Below are 21048 nucleotides of genomic sequence, written 5' to 3'. Positions count from 1 at the left end.
GTATAAAGTTTATAGTGTAAAGAGTCTGCGTCATGGTGCATCTCTTGATCACGATGTCATGCCTAAATTTAGCCGAACAACTTCAGACGCGCAGTGCGGTTTGGTTTTTATTTAATTACCATTTTGATAAGGTTTTATGTCAAAGCCGGTGTGACTTCTGGCTAATATACTATAACTATTACCTGCGACATTGTTCGCGCGGTATTGATTTTTTTATTATAATAAATCTAATATATAAAAATAAATGTAGCTTAAGTTACTCCTTATAATATTAGTTAATTATATATATAAATATTAGTTAGTCCTTATTATATCTACGAGTCCCGTCAAAATCGGTCAAGCCGTTTCAGAGCAAGAACGCCAAAAACAAACTACCAGACAATAAACTTTAAAAATGTATTTAAGTTCCATACATATTTTCATATATATATTTGATGAAAAACTTTAAAAATACAAACAGCCAATTCAATTTAATTTGTTTGTATAGATTGGTTCGAGTTTAATTTGCATTCGCTTTGATTTTTATTAACCAATAAATTAATGTCAAAGTCTTTATTATAAACAGATACAATTCCGATATTCAGAACATCATGGCTACTTAGTTTGCTACTCCGATTGAAGCTGAAAGGTTGCGAGTTCAAATCCTGACCGATACAATAATTACGTCATGTATGGCGAATGTGGAATGTGTTTTGTATGTTCACAGTACATAGAAGATAGAAACACTCATTGTTACTTCACAAATGCGACACTCAAAAGGATTTTTTTGTTGGCCAGAGATTATTGACTTTTGCTGGGTGAGTAACATGCGTAGGAGTTGAAAACTAAGTGATATCGTACCGATAATGACGCCATCTTACGGTAAAATAAGTTCATTTCTTTTTATGAACAAAGAAATGATCATATATATACTAGATGACCCGGTAAACGTTGTTTTGCTATATAAATTAATATGGCTATTAAAAATAGGGGTTGTTATCAGAAGGGTTGTAATTGTAGGATTGTATGAATTTTTTATTCCCATATCAAAAAAATAAAAATGGTGGTGAGTTTAAAAAATAATAGATATCGAATCAATCCATTTTATAAAAATTGTTTTAAATCATAGTCTATGTGTTATTCTAAAATACAAGCTTTTTATTCCGATGTATAATACTGTAAAGTTTCATCAAAACCAGTTATGTAGTTTCTGCGTGGAAGAGAAACAAACATCCATCCAATATAACAAACTTTCCGTTTTATTAGTAAGATGTTTTTTTTCTTTACTGTATCGAACAAATAAAGTAGGTATATTCTATTTGTCTTTCTTAGTACCCCTGAATGGCCACACGAGATGTACCACGGCCCAGCCAAATTTTAATTAATTTGTTCTAAATGACGCAAGCCTACACGAATCTTTATCAACTGACACTTTATTGGTCAATAAAGTTTAATGGTAAATTGACAAGTTCAAAATCTCACAGTTGATAGCCTTGTCAACCGGTATAACTGTTAATATGTCCCGTTTGACATATTGAACGTTTGGACACCTGACCAGATATTAGTCATTCGTTGTCCAAAAATTATTTATTAATTTAGCGTCATGACCTAGTAGTCCTTACATCGAAAATAGCCAGTTCGAGTCTTGCAGACATAAAAAAGTTTTATGCGTTTATTTATTACTAGGTGTCCCGCGGTTTCACTTGCATGAAGTTTATAACGTTTTCTTTTGATCAAAAACTGTTTAGTAATTTTGAGTGAAAGAGTGACAAACATCCATCCATCCATAATCACAACTTTCGCGTTCATAATATTAGTAAGTTTTTACAGTTTATTTTCGGGAAATATCGTACTTTGTTATTACAAGGTATGGGCAGAGGGACAAATCCAGGTAACGTTGTACAACTTTTTTGTGTAGATACATAATAATAATATCTCAGGGCAATTCACACAACGCTATCTGGACCCAAACTAAGCAGAGTTTGTGTTTTGGGTAGATAGTAGACTACTATACCTGGTTAATATACCTAAACACTTAGGATATATTTTTATCCTTATCAATTCAAATCAAAAATCATTCATTCAATCGCTTATGAATAAGGCTACTAATAATAAAAAATCTGACCATTGTCTAACGTTAATAACGTTTCACACTAGTTAAATTTACTTCAAACAAGTTTGTTTTAAAATTACACGTAACGTAAAAACTCTATTTTCCAAACATAAAAGTAAAAATATGGAAATATGCAGGACACTGGAATTACAATGAAAAAAGTACTTTATATTTATTGTCATAATAGAGAAAGTCGAGTAGAGCGGAGCATGAATATTTATAAATATTTTGAGGGGAACGTCAAGTCTCTGAATAGAGATATAACGATTACTGTGAACTACCTAAATCGTAATTTTATATGGACACACTCCTCTTAGGCACTGAATCTAAGTAAATTCGACTAAGACTTTGGAGGTGATCGTATCATTGGAACAAGTACATTGCAACCTTGTGAATCACGCTATACCACATGTGTAAATAGTATGTATTAATTCAAGTAAACGATGACTATGTTATTACTGTAACGTTTAGAACAATGATATACGATAATATATCATTTAAATCGATGACATACCGCATAGGCTATAAGTTATGCTAATTATATTACTTCTAACCAAAAAGTCGTATGTTCGAATGATGAGCAACACAAAAAAAATTTAGAATCGAATATTATAAAGAGGTAATGTTTGATTGTTGTTTGTTTGTTCGGGGTAATAAATGCTTCTACAGATCTGATTTTTAAAACTCATGCACTGTTAAAAAGATATATTATACCCGAGTATTATAGACTAAGTATATAACATCACGCTACGACCAATATTTATAATATTTTGAGTCCTGCCGCTGCGTGCGCTGCGTCAACAGTTAAACTTAGGCAAAATATGTATGATTACATGTTTTCCATTAAAAGTTTAAAAAACAAACCGTGACAACATATCTATCTTTTAAAATTAACTTACTACATATAAGCATAATATTTTATGGTACCTAATAAAATTTCTTATAAAATAATGCATATTTGCGAATGCGTTTTTATAAACATAATATTAATTTTAATTCAAATAAATACGTTAACAATTGGGGCCGTGTAAAGCAGCGAGGGTTGCTAGTATATATATATATATATATTTAAGCATTGTTAAATGCTTCAGTAGGCAATCAGTAGGTAAAAAGATTAATAATAATTTTCTATTGTTAAAGACTAAATGTATATATATATACATGCACTTTGAGAATAAAACTTTAATATTTCAATTTAAAATTAAAAATGATTTGTTGTCAAATTTTGATCAGCGCATTTATTTTTATTATTGTACAAATTATCTACTTATTCATTGCATTTAACATTCCTTAAAAAACTTACTAGTATTAAAATCACATGTTTAGCTATTCAGTCGTACTTAAAACTTCCTTACATGTTTTTTGGCACGTCTCAAAGGCGCTAAGTGGTTCTAACATTTAAAAGATCGATACACAAAGACGGACAGACAGTCATTAGTGGGCAGTGAACCTTGACAGCTTCCGTTCGTGTGGGTGGCGGTACATTCATAGTGTTAAATTGTTCATCTTCCATTCTACAAACATTACTGTGATGGACAGGGCCAGATTAACCATATCGGGCATAGGCAATAATCTATATAATAATACGTGAAACTAGGTTCCTTACCAGCGTGTTGTTTACACACCAATTCACATGATTAGCGAAGCGCAATTAGTCTTAAAAACTTGACCTAGACCGATCATCTATCTTGGCCATGTCGGAGGAGTATATCGTTACAAAGAGTGCAAATCTGATTTCTAAGATCGTTTCGCGCTTCGAGCTCTGGAGTGCGGAATAAAAAAATCTATATCTATAAAAAAAAACAAAATACACACTACCATGTATTTGACAAACACACCCATAGAAGTATAATCTTTGACAATACAACCTTAATAAACTAATAATTTAAGTAAATTCTGGTCGAATTTCGACCACTGGACGACCACTATCATAAATAGGTTTGAACATAATTGTACATAGTAGAGCATTAATAATTAGTACAGGAACAAACGCATACTGAATTATTAAATCACGAAATAAGAAAACAATGCACGCATTGTCTGTATCGATATTAAACCAGTCGCAGCAAGGTCATTGAAAGAATTCTGCTCTATGTGGGATGTTATGGCATCTCATGATTATGGTGTCATTGATGTCATAGACATGTTGTTAGTAAATTTACAACCAATTAATCAATACATTTGTAATAAAAATGCTTTTGATTCAGTGATAATAATTTTAGTGTGCTACCGACATTCAAATGTTCGTAGTAAGTTTATAGAATCTGTACGAATAAGTAAAATTAAATTGTTGGTTTGAATTTTAAATTAACAGCTTTTCACGATTTCTTTTGCTTTTACACGATATTTTTATAAATTGTCGTTGTTTTTTATAATTGATTGATGATTAATTGAGTTTATACATATAGTGCGTTCTACCTGTACGTACATTTTTAAAAAATTAAATCAAAGCACAGTATGGGCTCTTTAAGGAAGAGTACATTAATATATCTTACCGGTTATAACCAAGCTCGTGAGCAATACGATGAAAATAATTATATCTGAAAGCTAAGTAAAATATACAGAAAGAAACCCTTAATCATAATTTCTTAGACACTACTGAAGTTTTCGACATTGATGCCCATAAAAGGCGTGGTAGGTCAATGCCGGCTTAAAAATATACCGTATGTGTCGTGTACCGTCATCCGAGGCCTTTTAAGGACGGTCTGGGTAACGCCAGATTTGTATCGTATCGCCCCCGCGTGGTCTGTTCTTGAATGCCGCAGGGTACGATTATAGGACCACTTTTTTTTTTAATATTAATGGGTTTGCGCTTGGTCTAACCTCATTTGAAGGGAAATTATGGTTAAACCTAACTTCTATTTGAATACTTATTAGTAACGAGTTATAAAAAAATGTTACAAAATATTGAGTGTATCAGTAAATTTAATATAATTGTTGTCATTTGGTGGAAATTATGTATTTAATTATACATAATTGGAACAGCAAACAAGCTAGCGACCCACATGATAGAAAGTGGTAATTATCACCTATATACAAAGAGAGATATATAAGTTAAGTTTTTATAAAATTTAATATTATAAGTTAGTTATTCTATAAGTGTAACAACATATAATGTGATATTTGTAATAACTTTAAATTGCTAGCATTCCTGAAAGGGATATAATACTAATGTTAATATGAGATATTAACATGGACAATTCACACAGCGCTATCTAGTTTCAAGCTAAACAGAGCTTGTGTTATATGTAGACACACTAGACTAGATAACAGATACAAATAAATAATAGGATATTTTTTTGAAAATACATACATAATAAACATAGAAAACCAGACCGATACAAACAATCATACTCCTGAATATATTTGTCTATTCCAAGCGAGGAATCGAACCTCCGATCATGGGAAGTTAGTCGGTGGTCTAGCTTTATACCTCGTAGATATATCTTATTATTTATTATATATTTATTAATACATTTTTTATGGGAATGTTCAGAGACTCTCGCAAAACTGTATAGAGTATGCAAACAAAGTAGCAATATCGCAAATTCTTGCAGATCAGTTGCAGAATATGTACAAATGTTGTAACAATACCTACTTACATAAGAGCCAGTCAAATTTACCTATCCATTTTCATTATACTGTACTGTTTGGATAGTATATTAGTATTATTTACAAAAATTGTAACCTAATTCTTTATTATTTTGGTATATATTAACTGTGCCTGAGGTTTTTTCCGCAGCGAGTTGCGGAAAAGGATTCACCTTCAAATTGAAAGACAGCTTCATAAACAAGATGTAGAGATATGACATTCTGCATAAAAAGTCGATTATTAATTCAATTCTTTTTAATAATATCACAGTCGATTATTTAAAAATTGATGTTAATTAAATTATCAATTATTCCATAATATTTATTTTTCCACAACTCCAACTTTTTGACCCAACGGTACGTGGATGTTCTTGTTTTGTTTAGATCATTTGGATGATAAAATCGGATAAATATAAATATAAAAATGAATCAATTTAATAGATAGATTGTAAACCGATTTTTCATAATCGATTATTATTTCGCAACCCTATCAAGCTGATAGCGACAAAATTAAGTGAGATAGAGTAACCCACGCAGACGACTTTGTTAAAAGTACAAAGTGTCTGGTAAAAGCTACAGTCCTTTAAAGACAAACAACATACATCATGTCAATTCTGCAAAAAAGAACATCTAAATTTCGATTTAAACTTCGATTACGTCATTAGCATCACTAAAAAAGCAATATGGCGGCACGGTGCGGCGTCACGAAAAAACCTGTTCCCGTACCAATATCGTTTGATGATAATGCGCTATTTTCGGCACGCTTACTCGTTCGTAAATTAGCTCCAGGTAATAATAAGTTCAATCTCTTATTTACGACTACTCTTATTTAGTTATTTTTAAACTCCGTGTTATTAAACATAAGATGATCATAAAATTTTCGTGTCTGTACACACCGAAGGAATATGTCGCAGAGTATGATGCTGATATATTATTGAAAACAAGAAAATGTATTTTTTAATATTGAATCACTTACAAAACAAATAGGGGTGGCCACCCTAGAGAATGGTTAAGCTGCTGTTAAACACACGTAACAGCAGCTTAACCGATTCTTATGAGATATTGTGAACATTTTCAGTAGGTCTAAGAGTAGAGAGATTAACTAAACAATCTCATAAACTTTACCTGATAAACTAACTGTCCTAGAAAACGGATAGTTACTACTATGTTGGCCGATTCTCAGACCTACTCAATACGCTCACAAAATTCTCTAGGAGAATTTTATATATAAGATATGGACCACAACCCTATTTGTTTTGTAACTTGTATATTATGTATGTATTTATAAAAAATATATATTTAAGTATTTAAATTGGTTGTCTAATATCCAAACACAAGCACTGTGATTTTTTTTATTGCAACTATACATTTTTATGTATAATTATAAAAAAAATAGCGTATGCATTACATCTCTATATAAACTACTAGCTGCCCCGGCTTTGCACGTGTGTACATGTATTATACATATAAAACTTCCTCTTGAATCACTCTATCTATTGCTAGGAACTGCATTAAAATCCGTTGCGTAGTTTAAAAGATCTATAGGAACAAACAGCGGAAGCGACTTCATTTTATACTATGTAAAGATTATTTATGTCATTTCTTTACTGTTTGTTACAAATAAACTATATTTTAATCTATCTATTACGGTAAAGTAATAATAAAGTCTATATCGCTAAAAAGCCCGGAAATGCTTGGACAAATAAACTTTATAGTATAGTAGATATCGAGCAATACTTTTTTATTACGAACGGATACAAACAGATATACAAAAACTCGTTATAAACACCAGCCACTCAACCGCGATAAGATCATGACCGTTGACTACTGATCGGCAATGATTTTTTCATTGCGTTGTGTCTAAATGATTTGTCATTGTACTTATTAATGACAGGTTTATAGCATATATGGTATAAACGATCTTGCGACTCACCTGATGGTAAATGATTACCGCCGCCCATGAGCACCTACAACAACAGGGGAATTGCAAGTGGCAACGCGCCGGCCTTTTAAGAAGGAATAAGCTCTTCTCTTGAAGGTTTCAATATTTTTATTAATAATTTTTATATTGGATATAGAATTAGTTCTATATAGAAATGAAAATTAAAAAAGGTTTATTTCCTTAAAAACAATTGGATTTCAATAATATAGTGCTGGGATGATCTAGTAAGCACAACAAAAATATTAGGGGTGGACAACCTTTATCACTTAGGGTGAAAAATAAATAGTAGCCGATTTTGAGACTTACTAAACATACCTATAAAATTTCTTAAAAAATAACCCGTTTCGGAGGAGTATGGTAAGTAACATTGTGACATCAGAATTATATATATAGGGTATAAAAGAACAGCTTTTCACTAAATGTAAATGAATAGTTACAATGGCAGCTCATGGGCGGCGGTAACCAGTTATCATCAGGTGAGGCGCAAGCTCATTTGTCCCTTATAATAAAAAAATGTAATTCAATTAACAAAAAACGGAACATAAATTAAATGTCAATTAGATTTTGTAATTGAGATATGTTCAATTTGTACACGTTAATGTAACACGAGATTGTATTGGCTACCTCGTCAGCACCTTGACCTGGCAGCACTCATTAAGTCAAGACACGTAATATTGAAGTTCAAACATGATTGCTCTAAAGTTTAATTTCTACAAACGTGAATATTTAGGAATACCTACTCCAAGGTTCGTTTTTTCATTTGTTATAACCTATTCGCTTCTTATGATTTCCTAGTCCTTGTAGTATTTTTTTACACAGATCTATTATATAATCCCAAGCTAAGCAGAGCTTGCGTTATGGATACTAGATAATTGATAAATCTATCATCTACTAAGATTTTTTTCTAAATATATACATAATATCCATAGAAAATACCTACGATACAAAAAATCATATTCATGAATACAAATGTTTGTATCGTGCTAGAAATCGAACCCGCGACCATAAGAAAAGCTTTGTGCTAAACCGTTAGATCACCGTGGCCGTCAAGTTTAATATTTAGGAATACCTACACCAGTGTTTTATAACTTATTAGTTTCTTATGATCTCCTAGTCATTGTAGTATAATCAAATATATATGTTTTTTTATATTGTAACCGAAATAACAAACTTGTCCGGCTAACAGTCCACCCGATGGTAAGTGGTACTGTCGTCTATAAAAATCATAGATACTTGGACAGCGCCATGGACAGCCTGTGAGGGCTCTGCAAAGGATGGAAAGTATCTTGTAGGGATAAGGGTGCTGGATGAGGGATTATGCATTACAAATCTCGAGAGACTACAGCATGGGGTTTTTCAAGACCATATATTAAGGTTTCTATAAGTTGGCAATGCAGATTATGTGTACACTCCTGGTGTTTCAGGCGTCCATATGCTACAGTAACCGTTTACCATCAGATGGGCCGTATGCTTGTTTGCTACCTAAGTGGTATAAAAAAAAACAATTCCTGAGGATAATCAGAGTCCGTACATATGATTTGACTACCATATCTCACCATTTAAAACTGACCAGAGCTTGTTATATACGTTGCTAATAGCAGATTATTTAGTAGTTTTCGTACTAATACTTATTTAATTTTATTTATATTTACATTTTATAATGGTCCTATTAAATTCTTATTAGATTTCAAATTAAATATTCAATTAGCCTATTATATGTATTATAAAACATATAATAGTATTTATAATGATACGAATTCATGCGAAAATAACTTAAGAATGAATGAAATGTTTCGTTTAATTGTTCAGTTCCGATTATAATCAAGGTTACATCGTTCACGAATAAATGAATGACCATACAAATTATATAACGAATAGTTTTTTTTTTGTAAATGCTATTTAAAATTCATGTTTCTTTGGTATCAGTATACATATACCATTATTTGAAAAATGATAAAACAGTGTCAGTTATAATAGAGCATATTTCTAAAATGTATTGTCGAAAGATAGTAAGTAGTATTTTAGTTTTTATTATTATAAAATTAGTCGTATTACAGTTAGTTGACGATTTTAGTTATTTACATAGACGCGTGGCATTATCTAGTTACATTAGTTTTTTCAAATGCCACGACATTTTTATTAGAAACCAAGTTGTTTTTTGTGAGTTAGACATTTGAAAATTAGTGCGTTAAACGTTTGTCTACGATTGTACGGTTGAGGTTACGACGATTAATTATCACATCGCTGTCCTTGGTATTTGTCGTTGTTTTTGTATCAATAATATACTACTGATACTATGGCACAATAAGGAAAGAACCTATCTATTTGATAAACAAATAGTTGGTAATTTGTATTAATAAGACTATAGTTTAACGGCGCCATTTGTATTCGATCTTTTAAAAAAAGTACCAGATCTAAACTAAGTTCTCCACGATTTATGCAAGTGGTAATTAAAAAAAAAGTATGCCATCAACATATATTTTTTTAAAATATACACTCCGTATGTATAAATTGTGGAGACGTAATTAAGAACTTGTTTAAACGTAACCTCTTCAACTATGCCTCTCGCTCTAATAATTAAAAATACAATAAGAGCGAGAGGGATAGCAGCGTACAATCATCATAGATCAAGACTTGTTGACATCCAGATACCGGACTCACCGAATCTTTTAACGTGAACGTCTTGATTAAACGAAACAGATTTTGGCTCTTTCGCTTCGCGGTTCTTCGTTTCGGTTTCGTCTTTGGCTACCTTATCGCCATCTTCGGCATCTGACTTGGTACCAGTTTCATCACACATTGGATATCGTTTCGGTACCGGTTATTTGGTACCGCTCGAATTTAGTTTCGGCTAACGTCAACTCGGTGGTTTCCCTTTTGATTTCATCGGTATGTTTATCTGTAAAAAGTTACTGACTTAGTTCTCGTCAGTAAAGCAGGTAGTAGGTATTCGTCAATGTTTTTTTATTCCCTCGAACTATACATTATATAACAATACCTTGATCTTGTTTAGTTGTGAAAATCAAATCGACTTCCACTTTTTTCTTTAAAATCAAACATATATAATAAAACAATGTGTATATATATACTTATATGTAAGTAAATACTTAGAAAATCTTCAGTATTCCACGATCAGCGCAGTTTCAAATGCAATTTTTTTGTTTCACAGAACACGTGATATCTACATAAATAAATGCAAATTGAGTATTACTTTTTAAATTAATAAATATAATCAAAATCAAAACTACTATATATATACATAAGTGTATATTATACGTTCTCACTGAATATTTTGTTATGTAACTTAAAAACTTATCTATCAAAATAACATAAGTACCATTATTTATGTACAAAATATTCCAGTTTCTTTTAATTTATTGTCGCATTATAATAATATATTCTATTTTTGACTAGTCTATAAAAAGTTGTATTTTTATTTTATTGTGCAATTATTTTAAACATAACAAAAATGTTATACAAGACGTATAACATTTTTGTTATGTTTAAAATAATTGTTTATAACATATTATAATTGAATGTGAGATAATAATTACATGTAATATAATAAAATATTGGGTTATGTCTCTTTTCATCAGACACATCAGACATACACAGTGTTAATTTTCATTATTATACTATAGGTTTAGAGTTGGTTCAACCAAGTCATAATGATGAATTTATTAAGATATACGAACACTATAAGGAATTATAATTAAATTTAATATGTATGTACTACATATAAAAATATAGGAAGCATTTTGTTATACGCATTCCGAGCAATTTAAATAAACGTAAATACGCTGTAATAATTTGAATTTTAACTAATTAGTATGATAATTATGTACTATTCACCTCCGAATGTTGTTTTGAATCATCAGTCCAGTCCTCGTCAGTTTACATCAGTAAAATTACTGACTGTAACTGCATTTTGCACCCAGAAATCTGAAATAGAATAATATATACTGTTATTTTTGTTGCTACGTCGACTTAGAGCGAAAGGTCTCGACTTCAAACTTGGCTGAGACAAAAAAGTTCATGTGTTAATTTATTTTTCTGAATACGTTTCGATAACGGAATTACCATTAGATACGTGAAGAAAAATGTTATACCCCTTTTTACGAAAATTGTGCGCACAATCTTTACATATTATAAAATTAAGTTGCTTCCGCTGTCTATTCGCTTAGATCTTTTAAACTACGCAACGAATTTTAATACAGTTATAGCAATAGATAGGACTGATTGAAGAGAGAAGTTTATATGTTTATACATCCGTGCGTAAGTCGAAGCGGATATTAGTTTACATACAGATGGAATGCATAGATTAATATTTTTCTTCATTATGCATAAAAAATATATAATATAAATAAAAAAAACAATACACACACTACCATCTATTTGACACAAACACGCATACTCTATTGTTTATTGTTAATGTCTGTGGTTAAATTCAGAATAGATTAATACTGATTTTATATAATATTATTTGTCTATACTCTTACTGAATGTTAAATTAATTATGGTCGAATATCGGCCACTGTGCGATCACTAGTTTTATTAAACATGCAATACATACGTTACAAATATTTCAAGGTAGTAAGAAACTTGGTATTTTGCAGGTCAGAGGTCATGCAATAAATCGCATCACACTGATATGGGCTCATCTATAGTTTTGAAACAGTTTTGAAATGATCCTGCAATTTATATTTTTAGTAATTCAAGTGGTAGCGACGCCTGTCTACATGAACTAGCTGTGCCCGCGACTTCGTCCGTATGGAATAGTGACCTTAATCAAATAAAGAAAAAATAAAGTAATCAAAAATTCATCATTCTAGCTTCAAAAATGACGAATTTCCATACAAACTTTCATTCCCTATTTTGTTTTACACCCTTAAGGGTAAAATTTTTACACACTGAGTGAAATTTATTATATTTAATCAACAACCCAAAAATAAGTTTCAAGCTTATAGCTTTAGAAATGACAATACTTCCATACAACTTTTCAATCTTTTTTTCGCATTATCTATTATAAATATTATTAAGGATGGTATCATGGACATGGATGGAGTTTGAAAAACTATGTGTTTTGTAGATGTTAAAGATATAATAATAAAAAAAGACCAAAAACATATTCAGTGCGGAAACTTAATTACGACCTTCTCTAATGATGATCAAATTCCGAACGTTATTGATTTTACACTCATATTGCGACACGTGTTTCGCCAGGTCAAATGCTGACTGTTCTGATGCGGTTTAGTCACCGAAAAATCAACACTAGGCTTGCAAGCTATATCCAAACTCAATTCAATGCCTGATGATGCCTCATTCAGAGGGGAAACACACGCAATATGGGTGTAGACCACGGCCAGAATTTGATCGCCATTAGTCAAGTTTCCGTTCGCATTGAAATTAACATCCACACTATTATTACAAACAATCATATGTTTGTACCGTACGAGGAATTGAACCCGCGACCATAGAAAGTAAGATGTGCGTCTTAATCCTTACTAATATTATAAATGCGAAAGCATCTCTGTCTGTCTCGCTTTCACATCGAAACCACTGAACCGATTTAAATTAAATTTGGTACACAGACACTCTAGACCCTGACAAAGGACCTAGGCTACTTTTTAATGCGAAAAAGTGTTGAAAGAGGAGATGAAAGTATTGTAATTTTACGCGGACGAAGTCGAACGAAGAATAAATAGATTTTACTTATATGTGCAGAGTATCTCCGTGCGCTGGTTACGACACCTTAATGTCGCTTTTAGAGCAAGTCAAGTCTATTTAGGAATGCATAAATTGTATTTGCAACATCAATGCATAGCCCATTGGGTGAAACGTGAGTTCATTTTATTGAAGTTATCTTATCCTACATACACAATTTATAGTGTAATCTGTGTTCTGTCTTTGTATCTATGATAGTAAGAAAAAGTAATAGTCTTGTCTATGTTGTCTGTACAAATATGGTATGTAACGAGTGTGCCAGATATATAATTAACTAGCTGTGCCTCTGACTGCTTCCGTTTCGAATAGTGACCTTGCACAGCATAAAGTATTAAATAACCTAACCCAAAAATTCAAAGTATAAACTTTTTAATATTATAACCCAAAAAACCATAGATAAAAGTTTCATCATTCAAGCTTCTTATTTTACCCCCTTAAGGGATGTTTTTATAAACTTTGAATGTCATATTTAGTCAAAAATAAGTTTCAAGCTAACAGCTTTAAAAAAGACGATTCTTCCATGTCTCCCCTTTCAAAAACTTACGTTTTTTAACATTAAAATGTCCTTTTTCAGGGCGTGGACTATCTCTGTACTATATTTTATTTGAATCGGTTCAGTAGTATTCGCTTAAAAGCGAGACAGACAGACAGAGTAACTTTCGCATTTATAATATTAATAATAGTAAGGATTAGTAAGGATAATATCCATCGTACATACAGGTTAAACGTATTAAATTGAATATTACACATACTGCGAACTAGAATGAACCAAAATATTAAATTATTGGTAACACCCACTTTTACTTCCTTTTACAAAAAAAGTACTAGGAAATCATAGTGTGCAAGGATGATTTGCATCGGTTGAGGCCGGCACGGCGCCTTGAAATGTTTTAGCGTCCCACGTGCGACCTGTTACCTGTTTTACACCTACATCATCTTTAGCCGATTGTGTTGAAGGATATTACGATTCATGAATGTAATTGATTATTACTACTGATGATTTATGCGCGACAGTGTTGTCTTCTTCCTAATGTTGAATAGTAGTTGCATAGTATTGAAATATTTGTGTTCTTAGTTGTTGATTTGTTACTATTTTACTAATATTATAAACGCGAAACCTTGTAAGTATGGATGGATAGATGGATGTTAGTTACTCTTTCACACAAAAACTACTAACTGGATTTTGATGAATTTTTACAGTAATATAGCTTTTACATCAGTATAACACATAAGCTGCAAAAATTTTTCATAAGGTTGACACCGCTGGCACAGCTAGACTCATAATTTCTGTGGTGTTGGTGACGAATATTGTGACGTAACGTGGCCCATTCATAACGTGCTTTTGTGTCACATGAATCACCTGTCTATTTCTGATTTCCTGGTAGCGATTCGGCCCGTTGGTTATCTATTTATTTACCTTCTCCTTCTTATTTCTTTTGGGCAATTGAAATGGCAAATCAAGCCAACCAGATGAAAAATGATAACCGTCGCTTATATATACATGAATCGTACTCCTGACATCGCATTATCATGTGATACCCACGACTCATGCATTGCCCTTCTGGAGAACTAAAATGTCATGCCTCTTATCCTGCAATTCCACTCACTACCTTATTTCATTACAAAACAAGCTGTTTGAGGGCTGAAGTGATTTAAACTGCAAAATCATATTATTTTAGTAGAGATTTTTAATAATTTCTCATAAACTTTTTTTGGACTTATTGTAAATTCGAAATTTAATATATTTTTTCATTTGTTCTCTTTTCCAAGATATTTCTAAACAGTTTTTTTTCTGACTACTCTAATGCTGTTGCGACCAACAGCATTAGAGTAGTTAGAAAGCTGGCCTTTACAGCTTCATTGTGCGAGTAGTGTGTTCGATGGCACTCCAAAGCTGCGGAATCCGCTCCATAAGTCCCTTATGGAGCGGATAAAGGCCAACGCCCGTCAGACGGATACAATATTAATCTGTTGCCCTCAGACTAGGGTCCTAGACAAATTAGGCCACGCTAGAGTTTCGAACCTGTTTTCGAAGCTCAGGTCGTCGTAATTTCGATCCCCATTTGAATTGGAGGATTATCTAAACAGTGTTCTAGCCGGTTCCAACAAATAGACATCTATCTATCTATATAACAAAACATTTAATTTGCGTCATGTCAATTCAGGACGTAGGCGTCACAATGCTTCCATTATCCATGCCCATACTCTGCTCTATGACTGTTATAATTCTTTGAAATGACAGTGAATAATATTAGTGGGACAGTGGAGAATATTAGGTAGATTTTTTATGGTATACTGGACGTTTAGCCTGTTTTTTACTCAGATGAAATATAGCCGATGTCTATGATATTGCCTATCTTCGTGTCTCATTGCGATTAGTTCAGCCGTTTAGTCGTGAAAATGTAAGAAAAAGACAGACAGCCACAGTTTACCATGTATATATTACTAGCTGTCCCGGCAAACGTTGTTATAAAAAAATAGGGGTTGATGATATAAGGGTGTATGTATTTTTTAATGACACAATAAAAAATATAAACAAAATATTTTGGCCAAAAAATAAAAAAATAATGTTAGGTGTGGACAACCCTTATCACTTAGGGGTATGGAAAATAGATAGTAGCCGATTCTCAGACCTACTGATACAAAAATCGGTCAAGCCGTTTCGGAGGAGTATGGTAACTGACATTATGACACGAGAATTTTATAAAGATTAGTGTCTGTTCGTATAAGACTACGGGTTACCAAGTTATCATGAAAGGATGAAAATTTAGTGAACTCACAATTTTTTCTTATGGAAGATAATGGAATGTTGCACCCACCCATCTGTGCTAACGACTTACGCTGGCGGGGTACCAGTGGTGGATGATGAATGAGCATGAGGTCAGGTCAGTTAGTCCATCGTGGTAAATTCACCATGAATTTATCACGATTGTTTCTAAGATGAACATTAGGAGGTCAACCTGACATTGCTAGCAATGGGGTTATTAGTCCACAACTTGAAATAACAACGATGGTTTTATGGAAAACACGTGAACTATATTATATTTATATTCGGCTTCGGTAGTCTAGCGGTTTATCATACCGCCTTACTTCTGATGGTCGCAGGTTCGATTCCTAGCGCGTATATATATTTTTTTATGGATGATGGAATGGTCATAATCACTGTAACTGTTAGTTTAATAAACAGTATTTAGAGGTCAATTTAACCGTATAGGAAGTTATTGTTCTGTATTAGTCCGTGCAAGAAACGGAAATATTAACTTGATTCCATTGTTTCCTACACTTATGAGTTCATTCGTTCAATTAAGTAGGCTTCGGTGGTGTAGCGGTTTAGCACTCCGCTTTACTTACGATGGTCGCGGGTTCCTCATACGATAATGCATGATGATGTATTCATAAGTATGATTGTTTGAATTGTTCTGAGTGTTTTCTATCTATATTATGTATGTATTAAAAATTGTGTAATGTATCTAGGTATACCTATCAGTTATTTAGTACCCATAATACAAGCTGTCCTCAACTTGGCCCAACATCAAATAAGATAACAAGGACTGCGGACTTCCCAGATCCTTCTTCAATAATGAGTATTATTGAAGTGAGAAGAAGAATCTGGGAAAGGGTCATATAATCCATAAACATAGTCGTGAGCTTGGCTTGTCCGTCATGAATTTGATAAATTTTTGCCGAGCCTATGGTGACCGGAATGTGATTCACCCATAAATGGCGTACAAACGAGGACGTTGCAAAATCATCAAAAAAACGGATGCTGGCCAGTGACTGGCTCACGTATAACATTATGACGCGTTTAAATTCGACAGGGCCGGATTACGGTATTTAAAACTAAAAATAAAAAAGATGACTACAAAAGAAAGCATACTACTGACACTAGTTTATTTTATATAGAAATAAATATCTCATACAGAAAAGATACAATTACTTATATTTGTTTTTGCGCAAGCTTTATACTGTACCTATTAGATGTTAAAAATTAAACCAGCATATAACAATGTCGATTTGACTATGGCTTGAAAATAATATGATGTCGGATAGGGAATGAGTGCAGATGGCACTCCTAACCCCCGGAAGGAGTAACATGTCAGGTCGACCTCCACGCGGTTCCCCCTGGAAACCATCGTGTTAAATTCCTGGTGAATTGGTCACGATGGGCAGGAAGGGAAGGGAAGGATTATGGAGCAGCTGAAGGCCAACTCTTATCTGACGGATACAACTTTAGTCTGAGGGCGCCGTTAGGGGTTCGAATCTCCGCTCAGGCCGTCCTAATTTCTATCCCCATTCGATTCGAGTAAGAGCGATCGCTCAAAGGGGGTCCAATCAATAACTGAATTAATTTTATTCACGTCTAAATCCGTCCCCTTGCATATACTCTTGCACTCCGTTTAAGCCGAAAAATGCCAGATTGCAAAAGCTAAATCGGGCCATATATGTGAGTCGTTTGGCCACGTATGTATGTCCTTGCTTCACGCCATTTAGGGTATGTTACACTATCAAGTCTTAAGCCGACACGAGATAATGTTGAGGCCTTTAATTTAGTAGATAGACACTCTCGATAATATGGACAAAGTAATTGATACCGTTACTATTTGTATACAGAACGGCCTCGCCTTGCACTAGTGAGATTATTGTCATTGACAATTTTAAAATGGCTACGAACATGTGCAGTTTAGGTAGATTATTTATTTTATTTATACTCTATTGCACCAGATATAGAAAACAATTCAAAAAATAAGTTTACAATAACAGATTTTGTATCTATTTATCTTATCGCTTCGCAATCTCTTCCAAATTATAAATATTACTCGAAACATTTGTGCACCAGTTACCAGATCTGGTTGATGTACAAACTATAGAGTCTGAGAGCAATATTGTGTATACATAATTATGTTACCTTATATGTTACGTTATAAACAGTTGTAATATCATAAAAATTTTCAAGCAATATCATTGACGCTTCTCTATTAATGCTATATTATTTTTGTCGCAAAGTCGCATTTCAAATAGGTTTTTTTGTGAGGAAGAACATCTTACAACATTTTATAGGTATCAAAGTTCATCAATACACAAGTTTGTGTCTACATTTGACAAGTTCAATGCAAACAAAACACATTACCGTTTTTCCTGGTACGTTACTGAATTAGAATATTGTTGTCATTTATTGAAATTCATCTATATTCGACCAATTTGTAATAAAATATATTTAGATGTATGCTAAATATACTTAACACATTTATCTCTCATGAAAAAATTCGCACAATGTATTAAGTTCCGAAAAAATATAACATCTAAATATATATAACTGACATAGTGATCTATCAACGCACAGCCTAAACCATTAGACGGATCGGGCTGAAATTTGGCATGCAGGTATCCCCATAAGGCATCCCCTAAGAAAGGATTTTGATAAATTCCCCCAGAAGGGGATAAATTAACGCGAGCGAAGGCGCGGGTAAGAGCTGGTTTTGTGTATAATTACAGGCTGTTACCCACAACTTAGTTGTTCGTCGTGTGGAACTAACTAACTTAACTTTTGAATGAGCTAAACATAGGTCCTTTTTTGGTGATAATACAAATTATTCGGTTACGTGTAATACAAACTAGTATAACAAAACTTGTTTATATATAATCTCACTAGTGTGAAACTTAGATTTTAGTTGCTTTAACCTATACAAAGTTTTATTATATTATCCTATAGACAAAGATTTATCAGTTTAGTTGTAGAAAATTTTCATGGTAGCATATTTTGTATGGGAGTACATCCCTTACAATTTACCCCCAGCTTTCAGAGTAGCACGTTTTGTCCTTACACGGTTCTTATGCTTTATCCAATCTTAAATATCTTTTCCGAATAGATATACATATGTAGGTCTCCTTTTAAATGGCAGACATTTGCTTATTATGGCTACAGAAAGTTGGCTCTTTATAAAAACGTACCAAAGTTTTTTTCTCAGTCATTATACATTCGATACATCGATAATCGAATATACGAGTGTATATTCGATTTCTTTCTTTTATTCGATATCCCATCTCATATTTTAATTGGATCATTGTTTCCATTCGGTGCTGCGAGGTCGGTCTGTCTGTTGGTTGTTATGTAGGTATTTTTTGTGGGTTCATTGACATTTATTTACATAAAGCGGGAAGGGCAGACAATGTTACATATACCAGTATATGTATCGTAAAAGCCTAACTTCTACAGATTATAATAATATAATATCTCTGGACAATACACGGTGCTATCTAATCCCAAGCTGAACAGAACTCGTGTTATCGGTACTAGACAACTGATGGAATACTTATATACATTTCACTACATCATTACATAATATACAACATACCCAGACAGATACGATCAATCATATTCATGAATACAAATGTTTGTACCGTGCGAGGTATCGAAACAGCGACCATCCGAAGTAAAGTAGCGTGCTAAACCAATATGTCACCGAGGCCGTCTATATGCCAGTACTTTTTACATAAGTTTTCGGATTACTCTAATGTTTTTTGCCGCAGCTGGCCTTTACTGCTGCACCGGATGATAGGGGGCGAGTGCAGGTAATAGTCTAAATCCGCGGAAGGACATGGAGCGGCTTAAGGCTTAAGGCCAACTATTGCCTGACGGATACGGCTTTAGTCTGAGGACACCGCTAGGGGTTCAAATCTCGGATCAGGTCGTCATAATTTGGATCTCCGTTTGAATTGGACGGGGGTTTGATCGGAGTGGAGTAACCTCCACAGAGTATGAGAATAAAAAAACAACTCCTGGTTGGTCCTGGTTTCCCAGTATAAATTACTTTTAGCGCCCTCGGTATTTTGCTCTTTTCAAACATTTTTCAGTGATATTTCCTGAAACAACGATTCAGGAATTATCATAGGCATCCGTTAAATAGCTCTGAATATTTAAACTCCATTTAATATATTCATAAAACGTATTTGTGTTAATGGACGCCATTTAAAGTAATCACTCATCACAACTGACAGGTAAATGCGTTTCGGAAATCTTAATGTGTGTAAAATCAAATAATTGAGCAACCTTTGGCCGCGGTTTCATTCACGTATCACCAGTTAGGTACCAGGGGAACATAAGCACTTAACTGTTATTACACCTTGTTATAGTACTAATATTTGTTACATATATTATTAAAATAGGAATTAGATATAATTATGGTCTAAATTCGACCATAATTAATTTAACATTCAGTAAGATTATAGATAAATAATATTAATCATTCTCATTGGACCACAGACTTTAACACAGTGTTGTTATGATCGCTTAGAGACCATCCATAACAACGCATTGGAGCCGTTGTGACGGCTTGTTTATTTTATAATTTAATTTTTTTTATTATAACACGAAACTTTTAAAATGTGACCTACTGTGACATGGAAGGAACGATGAGGGGGGTGGGATGTAATATAATTCTTCGGTGATATTACCTCACCCATCCCGTCGCCTGAAAAGAAAACTGAAATACGTTACACCATCTTAGAAAACCCCTTACTACTGTAAGAATGTACTAGTTAGTGTAGGTGATATATGACCATAGCTATTCTCATGAATGCTAATGAGATTAGCCATATTTAGCGGGATAATTATTCCATAATGCATATAAGATACGGTTATTAATTCCCATCAGTTGTTCCCTCAGTAGATTTGTCAGAAAATAAAGACAACTTTGATGGT

The 21048-nt window shown here is 33.0% G+C and overlaps 1 protein-coding gene across 1 annotated transcript in view; it reads right to left on the bottom strand.

The window, feature by feature from the left end:
• The window catches only part of LOC131854172 (trichohyalin), a 30165-nt gene extending 19647 nt beyond the window's left edge, over positions 1 to 10518 (bottom strand). Inside the window, exon 1 of the mRNA XM_059205301.1 lies at positions 10287 to 10518. Within this exon, the coding sequence (XP_059061284.1) occupies positions 10287 to 10425 (139 nt within the window). The 5' untranslated portion in view covers positions 10426 to 10518. The remainder of the gene's footprint in view (positions 1 to 10286) is intronic.
• Between the last annotated feature and the right edge of the window lie 10530 nt (positions 10519 to 21048).

This window comes from Achroia grisella, unplaced genomic scaffold (assembly GCF_030625045.1).
Source record: "Achroia grisella isolate CSIRO2021 unplaced genomic scaffold, CSIRO_AGI_Agris_v1 utg971, whole genome shotgun sequence".
NCBI classification, from domain to species: domain Eukaryota; kingdom Metazoa; phylum Arthropoda; class Insecta; order Lepidoptera; family Pyralidae; genus Achroia; species Achroia grisella.
This window is presented reverse-complemented; position numbering and strand designations above follow the sequence as displayed.